The 17,850-nt window shown below is 41.9% G+C and overlaps 1 protein-coding gene across 1 annotated transcript in view; it reads left to right on the top strand.

The window, feature by feature from the left end:
• Positions 1 to 17,850, top strand: part of LOC120440349 (dedicator of cytokinesis protein 3) — a gene marked incomplete at its 3' end in the record, with an annotated part of 54,325 nt that overhangs the window by 32,971 nt on the left and 3,504 nt on the right. The window contains exons 14-32 of the mRNA XM_039612680.1: positions 6,906 to 7,010; positions 8,396 to 8,494; positions 8,582 to 8,676; positions 8,784 to 8,859; positions 9,623 to 9,723; positions 11,306 to 11,364; positions 11,462 to 11,610; positions 11,702 to 11,787; positions 11,947 to 11,973; positions 12,296 to 12,391; positions 12,896 to 12,956; positions 14,050 to 14,143; positions 14,232 to 14,380; positions 15,386 to 15,472; positions 15,579 to 15,683; positions 16,161 to 16,302; positions 16,446 to 16,612; positions 17,274 to 17,360; positions 17,494 to 17,673. Of these exons, the coding sequence (XP_039468614.1) occupies positions 6,906 to 7,010; positions 8,396 to 8,494; positions 8,582 to 8,676; positions 8,784 to 8,859; positions 9,623 to 9,723; positions 11,306 to 11,364; positions 11,462 to 11,610; positions 11,702 to 11,787; positions 11,947 to 11,973; positions 12,296 to 12,391; positions 12,896 to 12,956; positions 14,050 to 14,143; positions 14,232 to 14,380; positions 15,386 to 15,472; positions 15,579 to 15,683; positions 16,161 to 16,302; positions 16,446 to 16,612; positions 17,274 to 17,360; positions 17,494 to 17,673 (1,965 nt within the window). The remainder of the gene's footprint in view (positions 1 to 6,905; positions 7,011 to 8,395; positions 8,495 to 8,581; positions 8,677 to 8,783; positions 8,860 to 9,622; positions 9,724 to 11,305; positions 11,365 to 11,461; positions 11,611 to 11,701; positions 11,788 to 11,946; positions 11,974 to 12,295; positions 12,392 to 12,895; positions 12,957 to 14,049; positions 14,144 to 14,231; positions 14,381 to 15,385; positions 15,473 to 15,578; positions 15,684 to 16,160; positions 16,303 to 16,445; positions 16,613 to 17,273; positions 17,361 to 17,493; positions 17,674 to 17,850) is intronic.

The following is a 17,850-nucleotide window of genomic DNA, read 5'->3' as shown; positions in this document are numbered from 1 at the left end:
CCTGAAAAGAGGGTTTTAGCCAAAGGACTCAATTTCGCCATTTCTCCGCAACAGTTGCCCATAGTGGACCTCATCACAGCCACAGAAACCGCCATACGGATTAATAAATTGTCACAGACAGAAGCAGAGCAAATCAGGATGAAAGTCTCAGCCACCCTCTCCAGTGCTAAAGTCCCTCCGTCTAACCTCACCCTACAAGAAAAGAAGGCCGTCGCTTCCTGAGCAAAGACCACAACATCACTATATTACCAGCGGATAAGGGAAGGTGCACTGTGGTCCTAAACACAACAGATTACCACACAAAGATCACTACTCTCCTCAGTGACAACAACACCTACGAAGCTTTAAAACGAGACCCCACAAGCAGCTACAAAAAGAAAGTTATAGCTTGCCTTCAAGACCTTGAAAAGGACAAAATCATTGACCGCCTCAAATACCACCGCCTTTATCCAGGGGATGCCATACCCTGCATTTATGGACTTCCTAAGATCCACAAGGAAGGGGTCCCACTCAGACCCATAGTCAGTAGCATAAACTCAGCCACTTACAACATTGCAAAACACCTTGCTACCATCCTTGCACCTCTCGTGGGAACACCCACACCACATCAAGAACTCCACCGACTTCACCGACAAGGTCCAGAAACTTACCCTGGATCCAGATGAAACCATGGTGTCCTTTGATGTAGTCTCTCTCTTCACTTGCATACCCACCACGGAAGCAGTGGAGACTGTCAGAAAACGACTACAAGAAGACAGCTCCTTGGAAGACAGGACCAACTTCACACCTGATCAGATTTGCACACTGTTAGACCTCTCTGCCTTACCACAACATACTTCAAATACAACGAAGGCTTCTACAGACAAAAACATGGCTGTGCCATGGGCTCCCCTGTGTCACCTATTGTAGCCAACCTTTACATGGAGGAAGTGGAAAGAAAGGCTCTTGGCTCTTTTAAAGGGAGAGTACCCAGCCACTGGTACAGATATGTAGACGACACCTGGGTCAAAATCAAGACACAAGAAGTGGAATCCTTCACTGCGCACATTAACGCCGTGGATAAAAAAACATCAAGTTCACCAGGGAAGACACAAAGGATAACTGTTTGCCTTTCCTGGACTGCGCTGTGCACATTGAAGAGAACGGCAACCTCAACATTGAAGTTTACCGAAGCCCACACACACGGACCAGTACCTCCTCTTTGACTCCCATCACCCTCTGGAACACAAACTTGGAGTAATTAGGACCCTACACCACCGGGCAGAACTTGTTCCTCTAAGCCTGAAGGGAAAAAGAAGGAACACACACATGTAAAGGAAGCACTGAAAACATGCGGTTATCCTAACTGGGCATTCATAAAGTCAGCAAAGAGGCACAGAAAAGAAGACCAGACACCAGCAAGGAGGATAAGAAAGACAGACGCAACAACATTGTCATCCCCTATGTAGCCGGTGTATCAGAGAAACTCAGGAGAGTTTTCTCCAAACACGACATCCCAGTGTACTTCAGACCCAACAACACACTCAGACACAAACTGGTTCACCCGAAAGACAAAACTCCAAAACACAGACTGAACAACGTGGTGTATGCGGTACAGTGCAGCGAGGAATGCCCGGACCTCTACATTGGAGAGACCAAACAGCCACTTCACAAGCGCATGGCACAACATAGAAGAGCCACCTCCACAGGACAAGACTCAGCAGTCCACCTGCATCTTAAGGATAAAGGTCACTCTTTCGAGGATGCCAATGTTCACATATTGGACAGAGAGGACAGATGGTTTGAAAGAGGAGTGAAAGAGGCCATCTATGTCCACTGTGAGCGACCATCTTTGAACAGAGGCGGTGGTTTACGACACCAACTGTCTGCCATCTATAATCCAGTTTTGAGTTCCCTCCCAGACGCCTTAATGCCCACTCACATCCTGGGCCATCTGACCTCAGGAATTCACATGACAAGGTGGGGCCAGGTTTCACAATGGGCTCACCCGAAACCCTGGCTGATTAGGGTCCCACACCCGCTTTCACACCTTGGCGCATGTGATTAGAGGATCACCAGGGGTCCTTTGTCCCTCCTTGGGGATACTCCCACTGGGTTTAAATCTGGGACTCTCGGCCATTTGACCTTAGAACTGAAGAAGCTTCTCGGATGAGAGGTGAAACGTCTTCAAGCAACTTAAAGAAGTCCAGACGCTTTTCTTTGCAAACTCCTTTGACCATCAGAGTGGTGTCGTCTGCAAATTTGATGATGATGATGTTGCAGGGGTGCGTGGGGGTGCAGTCACCAAAGATGATGCTTAAGAAAATATAGAATATAGTTCATCTTTCAGAAATAAAGAGGTTATATCAGGTAAAGTTGCTCACGCTGCTGTGTCCCTGTGCTGCGGTACGTACAAACTCCAAAACACATACAAACTCCAAAACACTTGCAAAATCCAAAACACATGCAAACTCCAAAACACTTGCAAACTCCAAAACACTTGCAAACTCCAAAACACATGCAAACTCCAAAACACTTGCAAACTCCAAAACACTTGCAAACTCCAAAACACTTGCAAACTCCAAAACACTTGCAAAATCCAAAACACTTGCAAACTCCAAAACACTTGCAAACCTCAAAACACATACAAACTCCAAAACACTTGCAAAATCCAAAACACTTGCAAACCCAAAACACTTGCAAAATCCAAAACACTTGCAAACTCCAAAACACATGCAAACTCAAAACACATACAAACTCCAAAACACTTGCAAACTCCAAAACACTTGCAAACTCCAAAGCACTTGCAAAATCCAAAACACTTGCAAACCCAAAACACATGCAGGCTCCAAAACACATACAAACTCCAAAACACTTGCAAACTCCAAAACACATGCAAACTCCAAAACACTTGCAAACTCCAAAACACATACAAACTCCAAAACACTTGCAAACTCCAAAACACATACAAACTCCAAAACACTTGCAAAATCCAAAACACTTGCAAAATCCAAAACACTTGCAAACTCCAAAACACTTGCAAACTCCAAAACACATACAAACTCCAAAACACTTGCAAACTCCAAAACACTTGCAAAATCCAAAACACTTGCAAACTCCAAAACACTTGCAAACTCCAAAACACTTGCAAAATCCAAAACACTTGCAAACTCCAAAACACTTGCAAACTCCAAAACACATGCAAACTCCAAAACACTTGCAAACTCCAAAACACTTGCAAACTCCAAAACACATACAAACTCCAAAACACTTGCAAACTCCAAAACACATACAAACTCCAAAACACTTGCAAACTCCAAAACACTTGCAAACTCCAAAACACATGCAAACTCCAAATCACAACGGAAGTGCTCCAGGACGCTAGGGGCAGTGTTGAGCTCGATTTGCAAAATAAACGGCAAGTTTGTCTGTATGGGACGGTCTAGTCTCCGTCAAGGCTTCCCAGGTTGCCTAGCAACCATGATACTAACCGCTGGAAACGTGTCATACAACTTTGTTTGACAGAAATGAAGGAGAACATATTTTGTTCATTTGTTTGTTTGTTTCTACAAGAGCTTTGTGTGATTTGATAAGTATCTGAGGCTGAGACCACAGGACAGTAAAACATGATTTTTGGGCTTCATTTCTGTACTGAACAGTCATTTAAGATTAGTTAGTAAATAACAATTAGCTAATGTTGTTCATGAGACTAAAGTCATATCACTTTGGTAATGTAAATATAATATGGCCAATATTATAGTTATTATATTAATCATTATTAGCTATTACAGCAGTGAACATGAACTGTGTCAAATACTGAGCTTCAGTACAGATTCTAGTTGCAGTTATCTATATGTCTTATCACCTTAAATCTTCACTCAAAGAGAAGTATCTTTGACAGTGCATATATAGGTGTATCATATATAAGAGACAAATGTTGTTCCTTCAGTATGTTGGCATTGCTAAATTTGGCTCATTGCTTACATATATTTATAAAAAGAAAATGTACAAACTGTGATAACTGTTTCTGATAAAATGAAGAGTAGACTGATATATTAAATATTCCTTTATTGGGTGAGAAAAAACCAGACCATGTCATAACTGCTTTAAGTCATACAGAATAGATATCAGAGCCTTAAACAGGCTGACTTCTGCTAAATGGGTCAAACTGGGCAGAAAGTCTACAAACACATAACATCCTTATAGAATATGATGTAACACTATAGATCAACTTACCTCAGAATATATAAAGCATATAAACAATTACAGCAATATGATGCAACAAACACAGCAGTGCTACTAATCCAAAATACTCAAAGCTTCATAGAACTGAAACAAACATTTATTTTTAGCTCCATTCTGCTGCTGATACATACTTTAGGTTTCTGAATATTAAACTTGTTGCTGCCTTTCATAGTGTGTAACTTGAAGGCCCTGAGTACTTTCTCCCACACTGAAAACACTGGAATGATAACATTATTTGAACATTACCTAATAAGACTGATTCAGGACAGACAATTAGTTATGTTAAACTTTCCTAGCAGTCCTTCACAAACAGGGAACAGTCTGTCTATTCTCTCCATCTGTCAGCTGCTGCTGGCTCTTCCTCCTCCTCTTCCTCACACACTGCTGAGTTTGTCCTGGTGGATCATCAGGGGTGCAAAGCCTCACAGATGATGTGCAGCAGTGGGTCCCTCAGTCTGTCCTCACTCTGGACACTTGCAGTTGTCACACATGGAAATCAAATGTGTGATAAGCTGCAGGATTCAAACACAAGTGTAACTTATAAATACATGTTCATACTTTTATTCCACAATCAGAGAGAAAGAAACAGAGAGAGAGTGCAGGACAGACAGACAGGTGACAGTCTCAGGTGTATACACTGCTACAAAACAGCACAAGAGAAGGAGGATTTAGTGTTTGTGTTATTACGAGTGCTAAACAAGAAGAGTTCCCAGATGGTCCAGTGGACACATGTGTGACTCCTGTGATTAAAGCATCTTTCTTTCAGCTTAACGAGTGAACCGTCAGCTCGTTCAAACACACGTTAAAGTCCGTTTGGCTCGACACCACCGAACAGAGGCAGCAATATAACATAGCTAACATTAACAGTGCAGTGAATCCTGCTTGTGCCGTGATATTCAGGACTGCAAACCGAGCAGCATCACTGACTTTCAGCTTGTTGTGTTTGTGGATATATGACTGACTTTAATTATCCATAAAATCATCACATTCTCTGTAAGATTAAGGTCAACTATTGAACGGCGTATATTTTAAAGTAAAGGCTTTAAAACCAAGTTAGTACAAACATCGCTAATGTCACTTAACTTTGCTGACATGTGGCCAACAGTAATGTTTTAATGTTCTTCATTATAAAAACATTTGCGCATAAATAAGTTACATAATATTCAGTACTTACTTCTGAAAGTTTACTCTTTGGCGGCTCCGCTTCCGCCGTTTTTTCGCAAAATTATCCACACCACGGCGCGCTATGAAATCTGGGATATGTTGGGCCATGAAGGATACACCGACCCATCCTTAAAATTCAGGAAATTAAGGACACATTTGAGGGCCGCATTTCGAGCAGCCTTTGAATTGGGACAGCCTTCGTCGTGTCGCTGTGACATAATCGGCCTTAAAATGTGGCCTTTAAGGCTGCAGACCCTGAATTGGGATAGACCCCAAATCCGGTCATTGGTACTTCCTGGCTTGTGTAGTTACTAGGTAACAAAAGCTCAACACTGCCCCTAGCGTCCTGGAGCACTTCCGTTGTGTTTTGGAATTTGCAAGTGTTTTGGATTTTGCAAGTGTTTTGGAGTTTGCAAGTGTTTTGGAGTTTGCAAGTGTTTTGGAGTTTGCAAGTGTTTTGGATTTTGCAAGTGTTTTGGAGTTTGCAAGTGTTTTGGAGTTTGTATGTGTTTTGGATTTTGCAAGTGTTTTGGAGTTTGCAAGTGTTTTGGATTTTGCAAGTGTTTTGGAATTTGCAAGTGTTTTGGAGTTTGCAAGTGTTTTGGAGTTTGCAAGTGTTTTGGAATTTGCAAGTGTTTTGGATTTTGCAAGTGTTTTGGAGTTTGCAAGTGTTTTGGAGTTTGCAAGTGTTTTGGATTTTGCATGTGTTTTGGAGTTTGCATGTGCTTTGGAGTTTGCATGTGTTTTGGAGTTTGCATGTGCTTTGGAGTTTGTACGTGCTTTGTCTCTAGGGGCCACCGTAGTACGGCGATGATTTACTTTAACTCCTAATTATCATCTGTGGCTGAAGTATAATTAATAAATGATCATTAGAAAGAAAATGCAGAACAAATGCAGTAATGGAGACGTAACCAAGTAAGTTAGAATAAAACCAGCACTTCATTTATTAACTGTTTACATGATAAAAAGTTTCACAGGAGGACAAAAACTTGCAACTCTAACAGGAACTTTATACTTAAAGTAGTGAAACGTTCATAGTTCACCTGCAGGCCAAACAAACTGCTGTCAGGTTAAAACATATTAACAGCTCATGAAATGAGTGCAGTAAGTTCAATGATGACGCTCTTCTCTTCTGAGGCTTTGCTTTTGGTGCACTGAAGTCTCTGAAGTATTTAGACACTTTCATCTGACCTGAACTGAAACTGAAACCCATCAGCACCAGTGAAATTCCCCATAAGTGTTGTTTATTTCCATTACATAATGTGAATGTTTAGTGTTGCAGTGAGCATTCAGTCGGGTTTTTCCTCTCAGGAGCAGGAGTGTGTGAGACACGGCTGCAGCAAAGCACCTAAAACCTTCAAAGTTCATTATTGGATACTAACCTATTTAAAACTACATGAAACGCACAGACACAAACAGGCTCTCAGGGAGCAGCTATCCTTATTTCTCTGCTCTGGTTTCCTTTTCTTTATGTCTCCTTTCCTTCACTCCTCTTTCCTTGTCGTCTCTTCTTCCAGGACACGTCGGTGCAGGAGGAGGTGGAGATGATGGTGGAGTCCCTGTTGGACGTCCTCCTGCAAACCCTGCTGTCAATCATGAGCAAGAGCCAATCGCAGGAGGCGGTAAGGGTCAACGCTGTCCGCAGTGCACCGCTGAGATCACTGTTAGTAACTAACAATACGACTACTACTACGTCACCTCCCAGCCCCTCATCCACCCTGCATCCGTCTGACTGTCTGTCTGCTCTAGGGCAGGGCAATATTATATTCATATTATAGCTTTGTTGTCCCTTTATACTGTCGTACAGTTACATGATGTCAACAAAATAAGAGAGCGGGAGATAAGTGTTAAAATAAAATGAAAATGTTGGTTTTGTCAGTATTGCCCTCTCCTACTCCATCATCATCATCACTGTCCCATCCTGCTGTTACGTCTCTTTGTGCATGCTTTAAATAATTATTAAAGTTCTTGAAAGTTTTGTATTTTACATCCTGATAGTCCATCTTTATTTGTATTACTGTGCAGAACGATATCTTAGTTAAATCACAGATATGTAAATTGGGTTCATTTGTATTTTGTAAATTTGATGCGTTTTTATTGACTGTTTACCTTCATTTACATTTCATTTCATCTTCGGCTCAATCTCAGTCGGCTCATCTCCTGCCCTCCTGTTTAACAAGGAAGCAAGAATAAATAAAACAAGTAATAAAAATAAGAAAAAAAGAGTCCAAAGAAGTGTTTACAAACAATTTTTGTTAAAATTATATTCTACTTATGTCATTGTAAACGATAAATTGATAGTTAAAGTTTAGTAGATAGGTATTTAAAATTTTTATAGAAATTATAATTCGTCATGTTAACAACGTTCTTGCAACTTTATAGTTTATGTCATTCTTTGGTGTAATGCAGTTACTTTTATGCCTTATGCAGCACTGGTGTCGACGCGACACAGAAACATTTTGTGAGTTTTATTTTGGATCAGCTGCTTCGTTCTCAGGACTTCAGATGAAGTTAAAGTTCCTCCTCCCAGATGGAGGCGCAGGGTTCCTGCAGGGTCTCACTTCACACTCATCATATTTTAATACAGACTACAATCTTTCTTTATCCAGATTAGGTGGTGATAAAAACTAGATTCAAACACGAATCCATCCCCTGAACTTCAGCATTTTAATGCCGTAGATCAACACAGAAGTTTGTTGAAGTTTGTGTGAGTCAGAATTATTTAGCGCCCTTTAGAAAAAAGTCATGTGAACTTTTTACTTTATTTCCTCGTGTCCTGCGTGCGGCGCTGCAGCTTTATCTTTACATGAAGGCTGGATAAAGACGTAAAATCTCAGAGATATTTATAACTGTTACTGAAACATAAAGTGGTGCCAGCAGAGAGGCTAATAAAGAGGGGTCAGTTTGGGAAAGAGCCTGACTCATCCTGGTGCATCACCTCACTGTTGACTCCTTTGTGTTTCCTTGCACTTGACTTACATGACTGTGCCCTGCTTCCTGTTGACAGGGAGAGTACGTGTCCTGCCTCCTGTCGCTTCTCCGTCAGATGACAGATATCCACTTCCAGCACCTGATGGAAAACTTCCAGAGCAAAGATGAGCTGAAGGTACGGAAGTCCTGACTCACTGTGAAACATCACAACATTAGAGGTTTTATTTTGAACTCATGCTCTCGTCTCTTTCCCTCTGCTCAGGAGTTTCTGCTGAAGATTCTGTGTGTGTTTAGAAATCTGATGAAGCTCAGCATTTTCCCCCGAGACTGGAATATCATGAGACTCCTCACCAGCAAGTAAGACACCAACTTACCAGACAGGCTGGAAATGCATGAGCGTTGACTGAGAACCATCGCAGCTGGATCATTGGAGTAAATATCAATGCATGTGTGTGTGTTTGCAGCATCATCCTGACCACAGCGCAGTACCTCTCTCCTGCTCTGCACAAGAACTTTACAGAAGCCGACTTTGACTTTAAGGTAACTTTATTTTATGTTTTTATCTTTATCATTTACCTTTAACTCTTAGTTTAGTCTTTATTTCTTAGTTAAATTCTTAATTTATTGTTACATTTGTTTGACCTTTTTTTTTATTTAACTGCAAATTTTTTACTGTAAATTTCTAAATTTTAAATTTGTAAATTTTGTAAATCTTGTCAGTTTCTGTAGTTTAGTTTAATGGTCGGGCATTGCACAGCAAAAAGCATTTCACTACATGTCGTACTGTGTATGATTATGTATGTGAGAAATAAAATTTGAATTTTGAATTTGAACTTAACGTCACCCTGTCACGTGCGCACAAACCACAGTGACCGATAACAGTGGAAACGACCACGTGTAACAAAACCCAACCAAGTGTCTGACAAAGCTGCCGTCCTCCTCTCTCTTTGAGTCTCCTCACGCCTAACACTAATGTTGTTTTTCTAAATCATGAATATAATTCAGAGAATTTCTTTTACATCGTCACTATTTTGTGAAACAAAGCTGAAACCCCTCCAAACCCTGTTAGACTGAACTGAAGCCGCTGATTTACTGAGACTGAAACAGACGTGAGTCAGAAAACTTCCCAGGTTCCTGGTGATGTAAAACATCAACTTCTTTATGTGAAAACTGACGGGTGCAAAGAGTGAGGGCTGAATCACTGTGGAAGCTGCGTCCAAATGGCCGTTTGCAAAGAAAGAAAATGTGGCGTTAGCAATGTGTGTGTGTGTGTGTGTGTGTGTGTGTGTGTGTGTGCGTGCAGGTGTGGAATTCCTACTTCAGCCTGGCGGTGCTCTACATCAACCAGCCCAGTTTACAGTTGGAAAATTTGAGTCCTGCTAAGAGGAAGAAGGTCTTAGACAAGTAAGGACACACACACACACACACACATACACACACACACACGCATGCGCGCGCACACACGCTCACACACAAAGCGAAGAAAAACATGGAAAAGAAAAAAGAAAAACAGGACAGTAACAGCTGCTCCATCAGACAGGATGTAATGACAAATTTGACCTTTGACTGAAGGGTAAACGATATTTTCTTGTTTTTTTATGTTATTTTGCTTTTGTAAGAAAACAAAATTCTTTCAGTTCATTCATTCAGTTTTTATTTCAGTCAACCAAAATCATTTTAAATACCTAGTTTTAGCTTTTTAATTCACTGTAATAACTGTAAACTTGACACATCCTGATATGTTCCTATTATCATAAAGATTGACAAATTAAAGGAAAAAACATTAGTGCCTGCTCTGTTGGTTTTGGCTCCACGTCCCCATGTTTCACATTGATGAGTATGTGAGGGTGTGGTTAGATCATCAGTGGGTGGCTGCATGGACAGACGCTACACTGCAAAGGTAAGAGCTGCACATGCAGGTTTGAAGGAGACTAAGTTGGTTATTTGTTGGGTTTTTGCGACGATCGAAGTGAAACATCAAATGAAGCTGAGCTGTGGCAGCAGACGCTTGTTTGTTTTCATGACTAAGCCAGCGAGGACCTCTCATTTCAATTCAATTCAATTTCTTTATATAGTGCACAATCACAACAACAGCTGTTTGTTTCACTGATGTCATCATCATTAAAATGCACCACACCGTGGATGTTCTTCTATCAGATCCCTGCACCACAGTGTGGCTTACCGATTAACGATTATAAATCGTTAAAGTTCTTTTCATCACTTTTATCTTATGGTGAAATATTTCCTGATGTTAGCAGTCCAGGATGGTAACACCATAATCCACAGTTCCTGAAGTCTGACAACGATCTGAACTATGTGCTACGACGAGGTTTTCCTCTGTTGGAGATTTTGCACTCTCCTCCAAACATCTTTTCTATTCTGTACGTGGCAACACACATTCATACAGACGTCGCTGCTGGTGTCATTCAAGTCATCCTCAGAGTTGGATGTTAACTGCTGGGAAAATGCTGAGAGACAGTTTTCTTCTTTGAAGCATCCAAACATGCCAACTTACTTTATCAGTCCTGCTGAAAACGTTTAATCCAGGAATAGCTTATTTCCCTTCCCCGTTAGCTCTTTCCACCAAATATTTCCAGGAACCGCAGCGTCTCCTCGGGCTCTGGAAGTTCCTCCACTTTTGGTTTTCACTTTCCAAGAATTGGAGCAAAACTAGGCTGATGCATATTAAGATAATATAATAATGAGGATTATGTTCAGTACAACATGCAGAAAATAAATTTTACTCTGTTTCTTTTTAAATGTGTATTTTTGCAGTTAAATTGTTTCAGCGTGGTCAGAAAGTGAACAGCTTGAGTCATCGGAAAACTAATAAGAAAAATAATTTAAACGATAAAATTAGATTTACCACTTCAAACAAATGTATCAGCTGTTACTCCTTTAATTTAATATTAATGAGTCAGAGTCAGTAATGCAGAGACTGTTTGATCCAATAAGCAAAGTGATTGAAGATCTGATCTGTTTGCAGATACGGGGACATGAGAGTGATGATGACCTACGAGCTTTTCAGCATGTGGCAGAATCTGGGTACGATCCTCTCCTCAGGTTTAAACTGTTGTGTCTGACTTGGGTTTGACTGATTAAATGGTTTTGGATCCGAGTTTGAAACATGTGCTGTTTGTAGGTGAGAATAAGATCCACTTCATTCCCGGAATGATTGGTCCGTTCCTGGGAGTGACGCTGGTCCCGCAGGTGGAGGTGCGAAACATCATGATCCCGATTTTCCATGACATGATGGACTGGGAGCAGCGCAAGAATGGGAACTTCAAACAGGTACAGGAGCACACGCTCACCTGTACAGAGACTGTTCGGGTCGTTCATAGAGAACCAGAGGAAGTCAGAGCGTTTGTGTACCTGTGTGCAGGTGGAGGCTGAGCTGATTGACAAGCTGGACAGTTTGGTGTCGGAGGGGAAAGGAGACGAGAACTACAGGGAGCTCTTCGGTTTGCTGTGAGGAACGCAGACTTTGACTTCCTCATGTCTCTGTTTTTAACCTGGAGTGAATCGCTCTGCCCTGCTGCTCTTTTCTCTCTTTGATAACAGAAATTAACTCTCAGTTTTCTGCTCTAACACTCTGTGTGTTTGCTTTGCTCTCTGCTGCGGGACTAGAACCCAGCTGTTTGGGCCTTACCCCAGGTATGACGTTCCCTGCACATGGGCAGATATACGCTGCTAACATTGACTGTTTTTATCTGCTAACCTGGCGTTGTTGTGAGTCTGTCGGACCTTCAGCAATGATGGCTCACAACACAGGACAAAAACTTTACACTAAAACATGAAACATCAGATTTGGCTTCATTTATTGCTCTTGTTGAACTTTTTGATGTCTTTTTAAAGTAGAACATTGTCGAGACACTTTCACATGTGCTTACACACAGTATGTCCAGAACCATGTGGTGGGTTTGTCCCCACAGTTTAAACCGTTCACAGTGTGTAATTTGTTGCATGCTTCTTGCAGCCTGCTGGAGAAGATCGAGCAGGAGACGTGGAGAGAGACGGGCATCTCCTTCGTTACCTCTGTCACACGACTGATGGAGCGACTGCTCGACTACCGGTACAGTAAAGTCTTTGTGGTAGTTTACGCTCACTGATCTGTGATAATTATGCTCCATAAGTCATAGAAGGTTTTGTTTTTGTTGTTGTTCTTGTTGTCGTCAGAACTTAACTGACAGCCCGTAGAGAACAGCTGCGAAATGTCTTTAAACTGAGCAAAGAAACTTTAAACACTGAGATCCAGGTCATATATGGGGCCATCATATAAAAGTCTAAATATCTCTAACCTTTTTTGTTTGTAAGTAGAATACCAGCACTTAGTCACGTTCCCTGCAGTAACCCTCCTTTACCTGCAGTATCTATATTTATATCCATGTTTCAATCTTCAAAAACAGTCTTCTTGTTGTTTGCAATCTTGTTGGGCATCTTGTGACGTCTATAATAGGAAAAGTGTCTTGCAGCTTGGGCTAAATGAGAACACCCAAGTTAATAAAAGCGGAGGTTCATTAGGAGGTGTGGAAGGTTTAAGTTTTGAATTTTTATTAACTTGGTTTCATTTTTTCAGGGACTGTATGAAGGGAGATGAAACAGAAAACAAGAAGATTGGCTGCACAGTTAACCTCCTGGTAAGACCTTTAAATCAGCGACATCACTGAAATACTGAATTCAGAAAATGTTCACATTTATTGTCTGTGAAGGTTCTCAGTCATCCAGGTCGTCGTAGTCTAAGGAGCTTGGAAAGAAAAGTGTCTGGACTTCTTTGAGTTCTAAGCTTCTTCAGTTCTACTGGTGGAGAGTCCCAGATTTAAGTCCTATGGGAGTGACCCCAAGAGGGTCATGGACCCCCTATTGATCCTCTACACGAGCCAAGGTGTGAAAACGGGCATGGGTCACCTAGGCCAACTAGCCCTATGTGATTTCCTGAGGTCAAAGGGCCCAGGATGGGAAGGGATCTCAAAACTGGATTATAGATGACAGACAGTTGGTGGCATAAGCCCCGCCCTCTGTTCAAAGACGGTCATTCACATTGGACGTAGATGCTTCTTTCACTCCTCTTTCAAACCATCTGTCTTCTCTGTCCAAAATGTGAACATTGACATCCTCAAGAAAGCGACCTTTGACCTTTAGGTGCAGATGGACAGCCGAGTTCTGTCCCGTGGAGGTGGCTCTCCTATTTTGTGCCATGATCAGACCTCTGCATTGGAGAGCCCAAACAGCCAGTTCAGAAACGTGGCTCCCATTGACCCTCTTGGAGACACTCCCATGGGGCTTAAATCTGGGACTCTGCACCAGTTGTTCTTAGAACTGAAGAAGCATCTCAGATGAAGGCGAAACGTCTTCAAGAAAACTTAAACAAGTCCAGACACTTTTCTTTCCAAGCTCCTTCACATTTATTAAACCGTTCAGTTCTAAATAAACAGCCTTGAGAGTTATTCAAGAATAATTCTCATGTTTTCCACCTTCAGTTGGTCTACATTTGATCCTCTTTATACTATTTACATAACAAAAAAACTAACAAATAAGTTTGGTACGGTATGCCATAAATAGGTCTATGAAAATGATGAAGGTGATTCAGACCTTGGGCTTGAGTTAAGTTCTGCTCTTCTTTAAGAAATTTCCACACCTGTCGAGTGGGTATTTGCAGCGTTTGGCATCCCAGGTTTAAATCAGTGCATAAACACAGGAAATGCGTTGATTGTCTGTTTTGTTTCTTCTCAGAACTTCTACAAGTCAGAGATCAACAAGGAGGAGATGTACATCCGCTACATCCACAAACTGTGTGACATGCATCTGCAGGCGGAGAACTACACAGGTACAGCAGAATCAGTCACTCATGGACACGAACAGAACGTGTGACAAACACCAGGCTGACGCTCTCTGGGCTCCATGTTTGTCTGCAGAGGCCGCGTTCACCCTGCTGTTATACTGGGAGCTGCTGCACTGGGACGAACGTCCTCTGAAGGAGTTCCTGCATTATCCTGCTCAGACCGAGTGGCACCGCAAGGAGGGGCTCTGCAGGAAAGTCATCCACTACTTCAACAAGGGGAAGGTGAGGGCGTGACACGGTCAGCGTGGGCTTTAGAGGTCACGAGCTGCTTCATTAATGGTGTGTGTATGCAGCATTTCTGTAGTCTTACTGATGGCTTACAGCTTAACATGAGTTTTGAAAGGTGATTTATAAATATGTCTTTTTAATTATCATTTTATTGATTAATGAAATATTTTTTTAACAAAAGAAAAATGAAGCTGAGCTCAGCTCGATCTGTTCTCTGCCACCCGCAGTAGGCCTCACTCTCATCCTAACGTGCAGTTGTGTAAAGTCTCACTCTGACATATCTGCTGTTCCTGCCATGTAACGGTACCTGCTGTTTCCACCTGTGCAACCCCCACATTATCCACTAGAGGGCTCTTTGGGGCATCCTCCAAAAATTGGGAACATTTCTATAAAATAAATGGTTTCAAACTTGAGTCGCCTGAGTGTTCAATTTAATTTAATTTATTTATATAGCACCAAAACCCAGCAACAGCAGCCTCAGTGGGCTTTTTTATCTCTAGTTGAAATTCAATCATCTTAGCTTGTATTGCATCAATCCTTCTCTACGAGACATCATCACCTATTTCATCCACAGATTTGTTTTAACCACCTTCACCTCTCGCCCGGAGCTTCTGATTCTCTGCATTAAACTTTTATATTAGGAGCTGCACCTTCACACTGCGTTACACTTTCTTATGGTCAAAATGTAAAAAATAACATGAAAAGAATTCTGCAAATTAACTGTCTAAAGCTAAACATGAGCAGTGAACTAAATTATGCATCTGATTTGCACATTAAACGACTTCTTCCTTCAAATTTCCCACACAGACTGTTTACAGTTTGCTAACACGTGCGAGTTTCAAAAGCAGCAACTACTTTCATGTTAGACACTTGCTGGGTCTTCACACTCTATAAAGCACGGGGTCAGTATGTAAAGTGTTATCTGATAACCAATCAGTGTTTTTGTTTTTGCTTCAAACATCAGCGCCTCCATGGTTTTGTGTGTTTGTGTGTCCTCAGTGTTGGGAGTATGGCATTCCTCTGTGCAGGGAGCTGGCCTTCCAGTACGAATCCCTGTACGACTACCAAAGTCTCAGCTGGATACGGGTGAGCCTCAACAACAGTTACATCAAGAATCTTTTAGATCTTGAATATGATAAGGAAATATTAATGATTAGATTTCACAATCTTCCTCCGTGGCCTGTACCTGCAGAAAATGGAGGCGGCCTATTACGACAACATCATGGAGCAGCAGCGCCTGGAGCCCGAGTTCTTCAGGGTCGGCTTCTACGGCAGGAAGTTCCCTTTCTTCCTCAGAGTGAGTGATGTCACTGTGCAGCATTTACACATGCGCTTTAACTCTATTTGAAGTTTTCTTCTGAGTAATTTTCCATTAGAAAAGAAAATGAAAGCCTTAATGGTTTCATGTCTCACAGAAGAAGACGCACGCCTTCCAGGGAAAAAGCTTTTTAAAACCTTATTTTGGGGCAAAGTGAGCAAACTTTCTGAGGATATTTCGATGGCTGCAGGGTGGATAGACTTGTTTCTAGAAGGACTTTGGTCAAGCTAGTAATTGACTGTAGATGCACGAGCTGCCACATCTGAATTCAATGACCCAGTAAACAGCTGTTATGAAGCGAGAAGTAAACATGTTTACTGCTGCTGTAGAGCATTTTAGGATCCAGCCTCAAGTGGTCATTAGAGGAACTGCAGGTTTTGTTACTGCTTCAAGATTTCTGCTTTAAAAAATTAACATCTTATTCTTTTCTGTTTGTTTTTGATTCATCCGCTCTAGAACAAAGAGTTTGTCTGCCGTGGTCATGACTACGAAAGGTTAGAAGCCTTCCAGCAAAGGATGCTGGGAGAATTCCCGCAAGCCATTGCAATGCAGCACCCCAACCAACCAGACGAGGCCATCCTGCAGTGTGACGCACAGTGTATCCTTCAGCAGCAGAGCTGATGTTCATCCAAAGACTGCTCGATTTAAATATTAATCCACGCCTGACGTCCATGGAAACGTTTTGTTTGCTGTGTTATCGGCTTTCAGTTATATCTTTGACCTCCCTCCTCCTCGCCTCAGACCTCCAGATCTACGCAGTAACGCCAGTGCCGGACAGCGTGACCGTCCTTCAGATGGACCGTGTACCAGACCGCATTAAGAGCTTCTATCGAGTGAACAACGTTCGCCGCTTCCGTTACGACCGGCCCTTCCACAAAGGCCCCAAAGATCGAGACAATGAGTTCAAAGTGAGACGGGAAGTTCTTTTTCCTCTTATTCTTTTATTAGATACTCAATGAATCAGCTTAGCACAGTCCATTACTACAACCCAGCTGAACCTGCCTTTGTTTATATTCTTATGAATGACACACGATTTACAATATGAAATAACAAAACAAGATTTATATCCAGTGACTCATTAAAGAAAACCTTTTTACCTTGTTTATGCAATTTTTGCATTTCTTTAAGTTCCTTCCTGTGAAATGTATCTGACATCTTCCTCGTCTGTCTTTGCTTTCTGTCATTTCCATCCCGGACAGTAAAGACATCACACAGTGTGATCGTTTCACCTTCAACCTTCCTCCTGATTCAGCAGCTTACAGATAAACATTTAGCATCAAACGCCTGCGACTCTGTCAGTCCCTCACATCGTTGTGGAGGGTTTTTATCCACCTCTTTTTTACAGCGTTGCTTCAGTTCATTAAGATCTGCCTGCTTTGGTTTGTGAACAGCTCTCTGAAGGCTGGATATTCAGTCAGCATGGCACATTTTGGCTGAAGTTTAGATGATTAATAAACCAGTTTCTCAACACTAATTAGTGATATTTCAGGAGATTTCGATGGCTGCTGATGTTACATGAAACCTTCTGAAGTCTGGACTGTTTGTCTCACTGCTTGTTGTGTTTTTCAGAGTCTGTGGATAGAAAGGACGACTCTCATCCTCACCCACCCTCTGCCCGGGATTTCCCGCTGGTTTGAGGTGGAGAAGAGAGAGCTGGTGAGCGAATGAAAAATATCTTTATAGATAAACAGATTCCATAAACTCAACAAATCTATTATGACATATTCTACTAAGTAATCTGAGCGTTATTTCATATCCGTCTCTCACTTTGGGTCCTCGTCTCTCTCAGGTGGAGGTGAGCCCGTTAGAAAACGCCATCTCTGTGGTGGAGAATAAGAACCAGGAGCTGCGGACTTTGATCAGCCAGTACCAACACAAGCAGCTGCACGGCAACATCAACCTGCTCAGCATGACGCTCAACGGGGTCATCGACGCCGCTGTTAACGGAGGCATCGCCAGATACCAAGAGGTCAGACAAACAGTGATGTCATCGGCCTGCGTGAGGCTGAGTCACAGCAGTAAAATCTTACAGTGCATCACAGTGGGCAGGTTTATAGGCAGGTGAAGGAGGGGCCACAATATTATTAAACCACTGTTATTTTATCCACTCAGAAAACTTTTTTTCTCATAGCATCACAAACGGTCC

This window comes from Oreochromis aureus, linkage group 5 (genome assembly GCF_013358895.1).
Source record: "Oreochromis aureus strain Israel breed Guangdong linkage group 5, ZZ_aureus, whole genome shotgun sequence".
Taxonomy (NCBI): domain Eukaryota; kingdom Metazoa; phylum Chordata; class Actinopteri; order Cichliformes; family Cichlidae; genus Oreochromis; species Oreochromis aureus.
The sequence above is the reverse complement of the archived record's forward strand: the minus strand, read 5'-3'. Positions and strand labels throughout refer to the sequence as shown.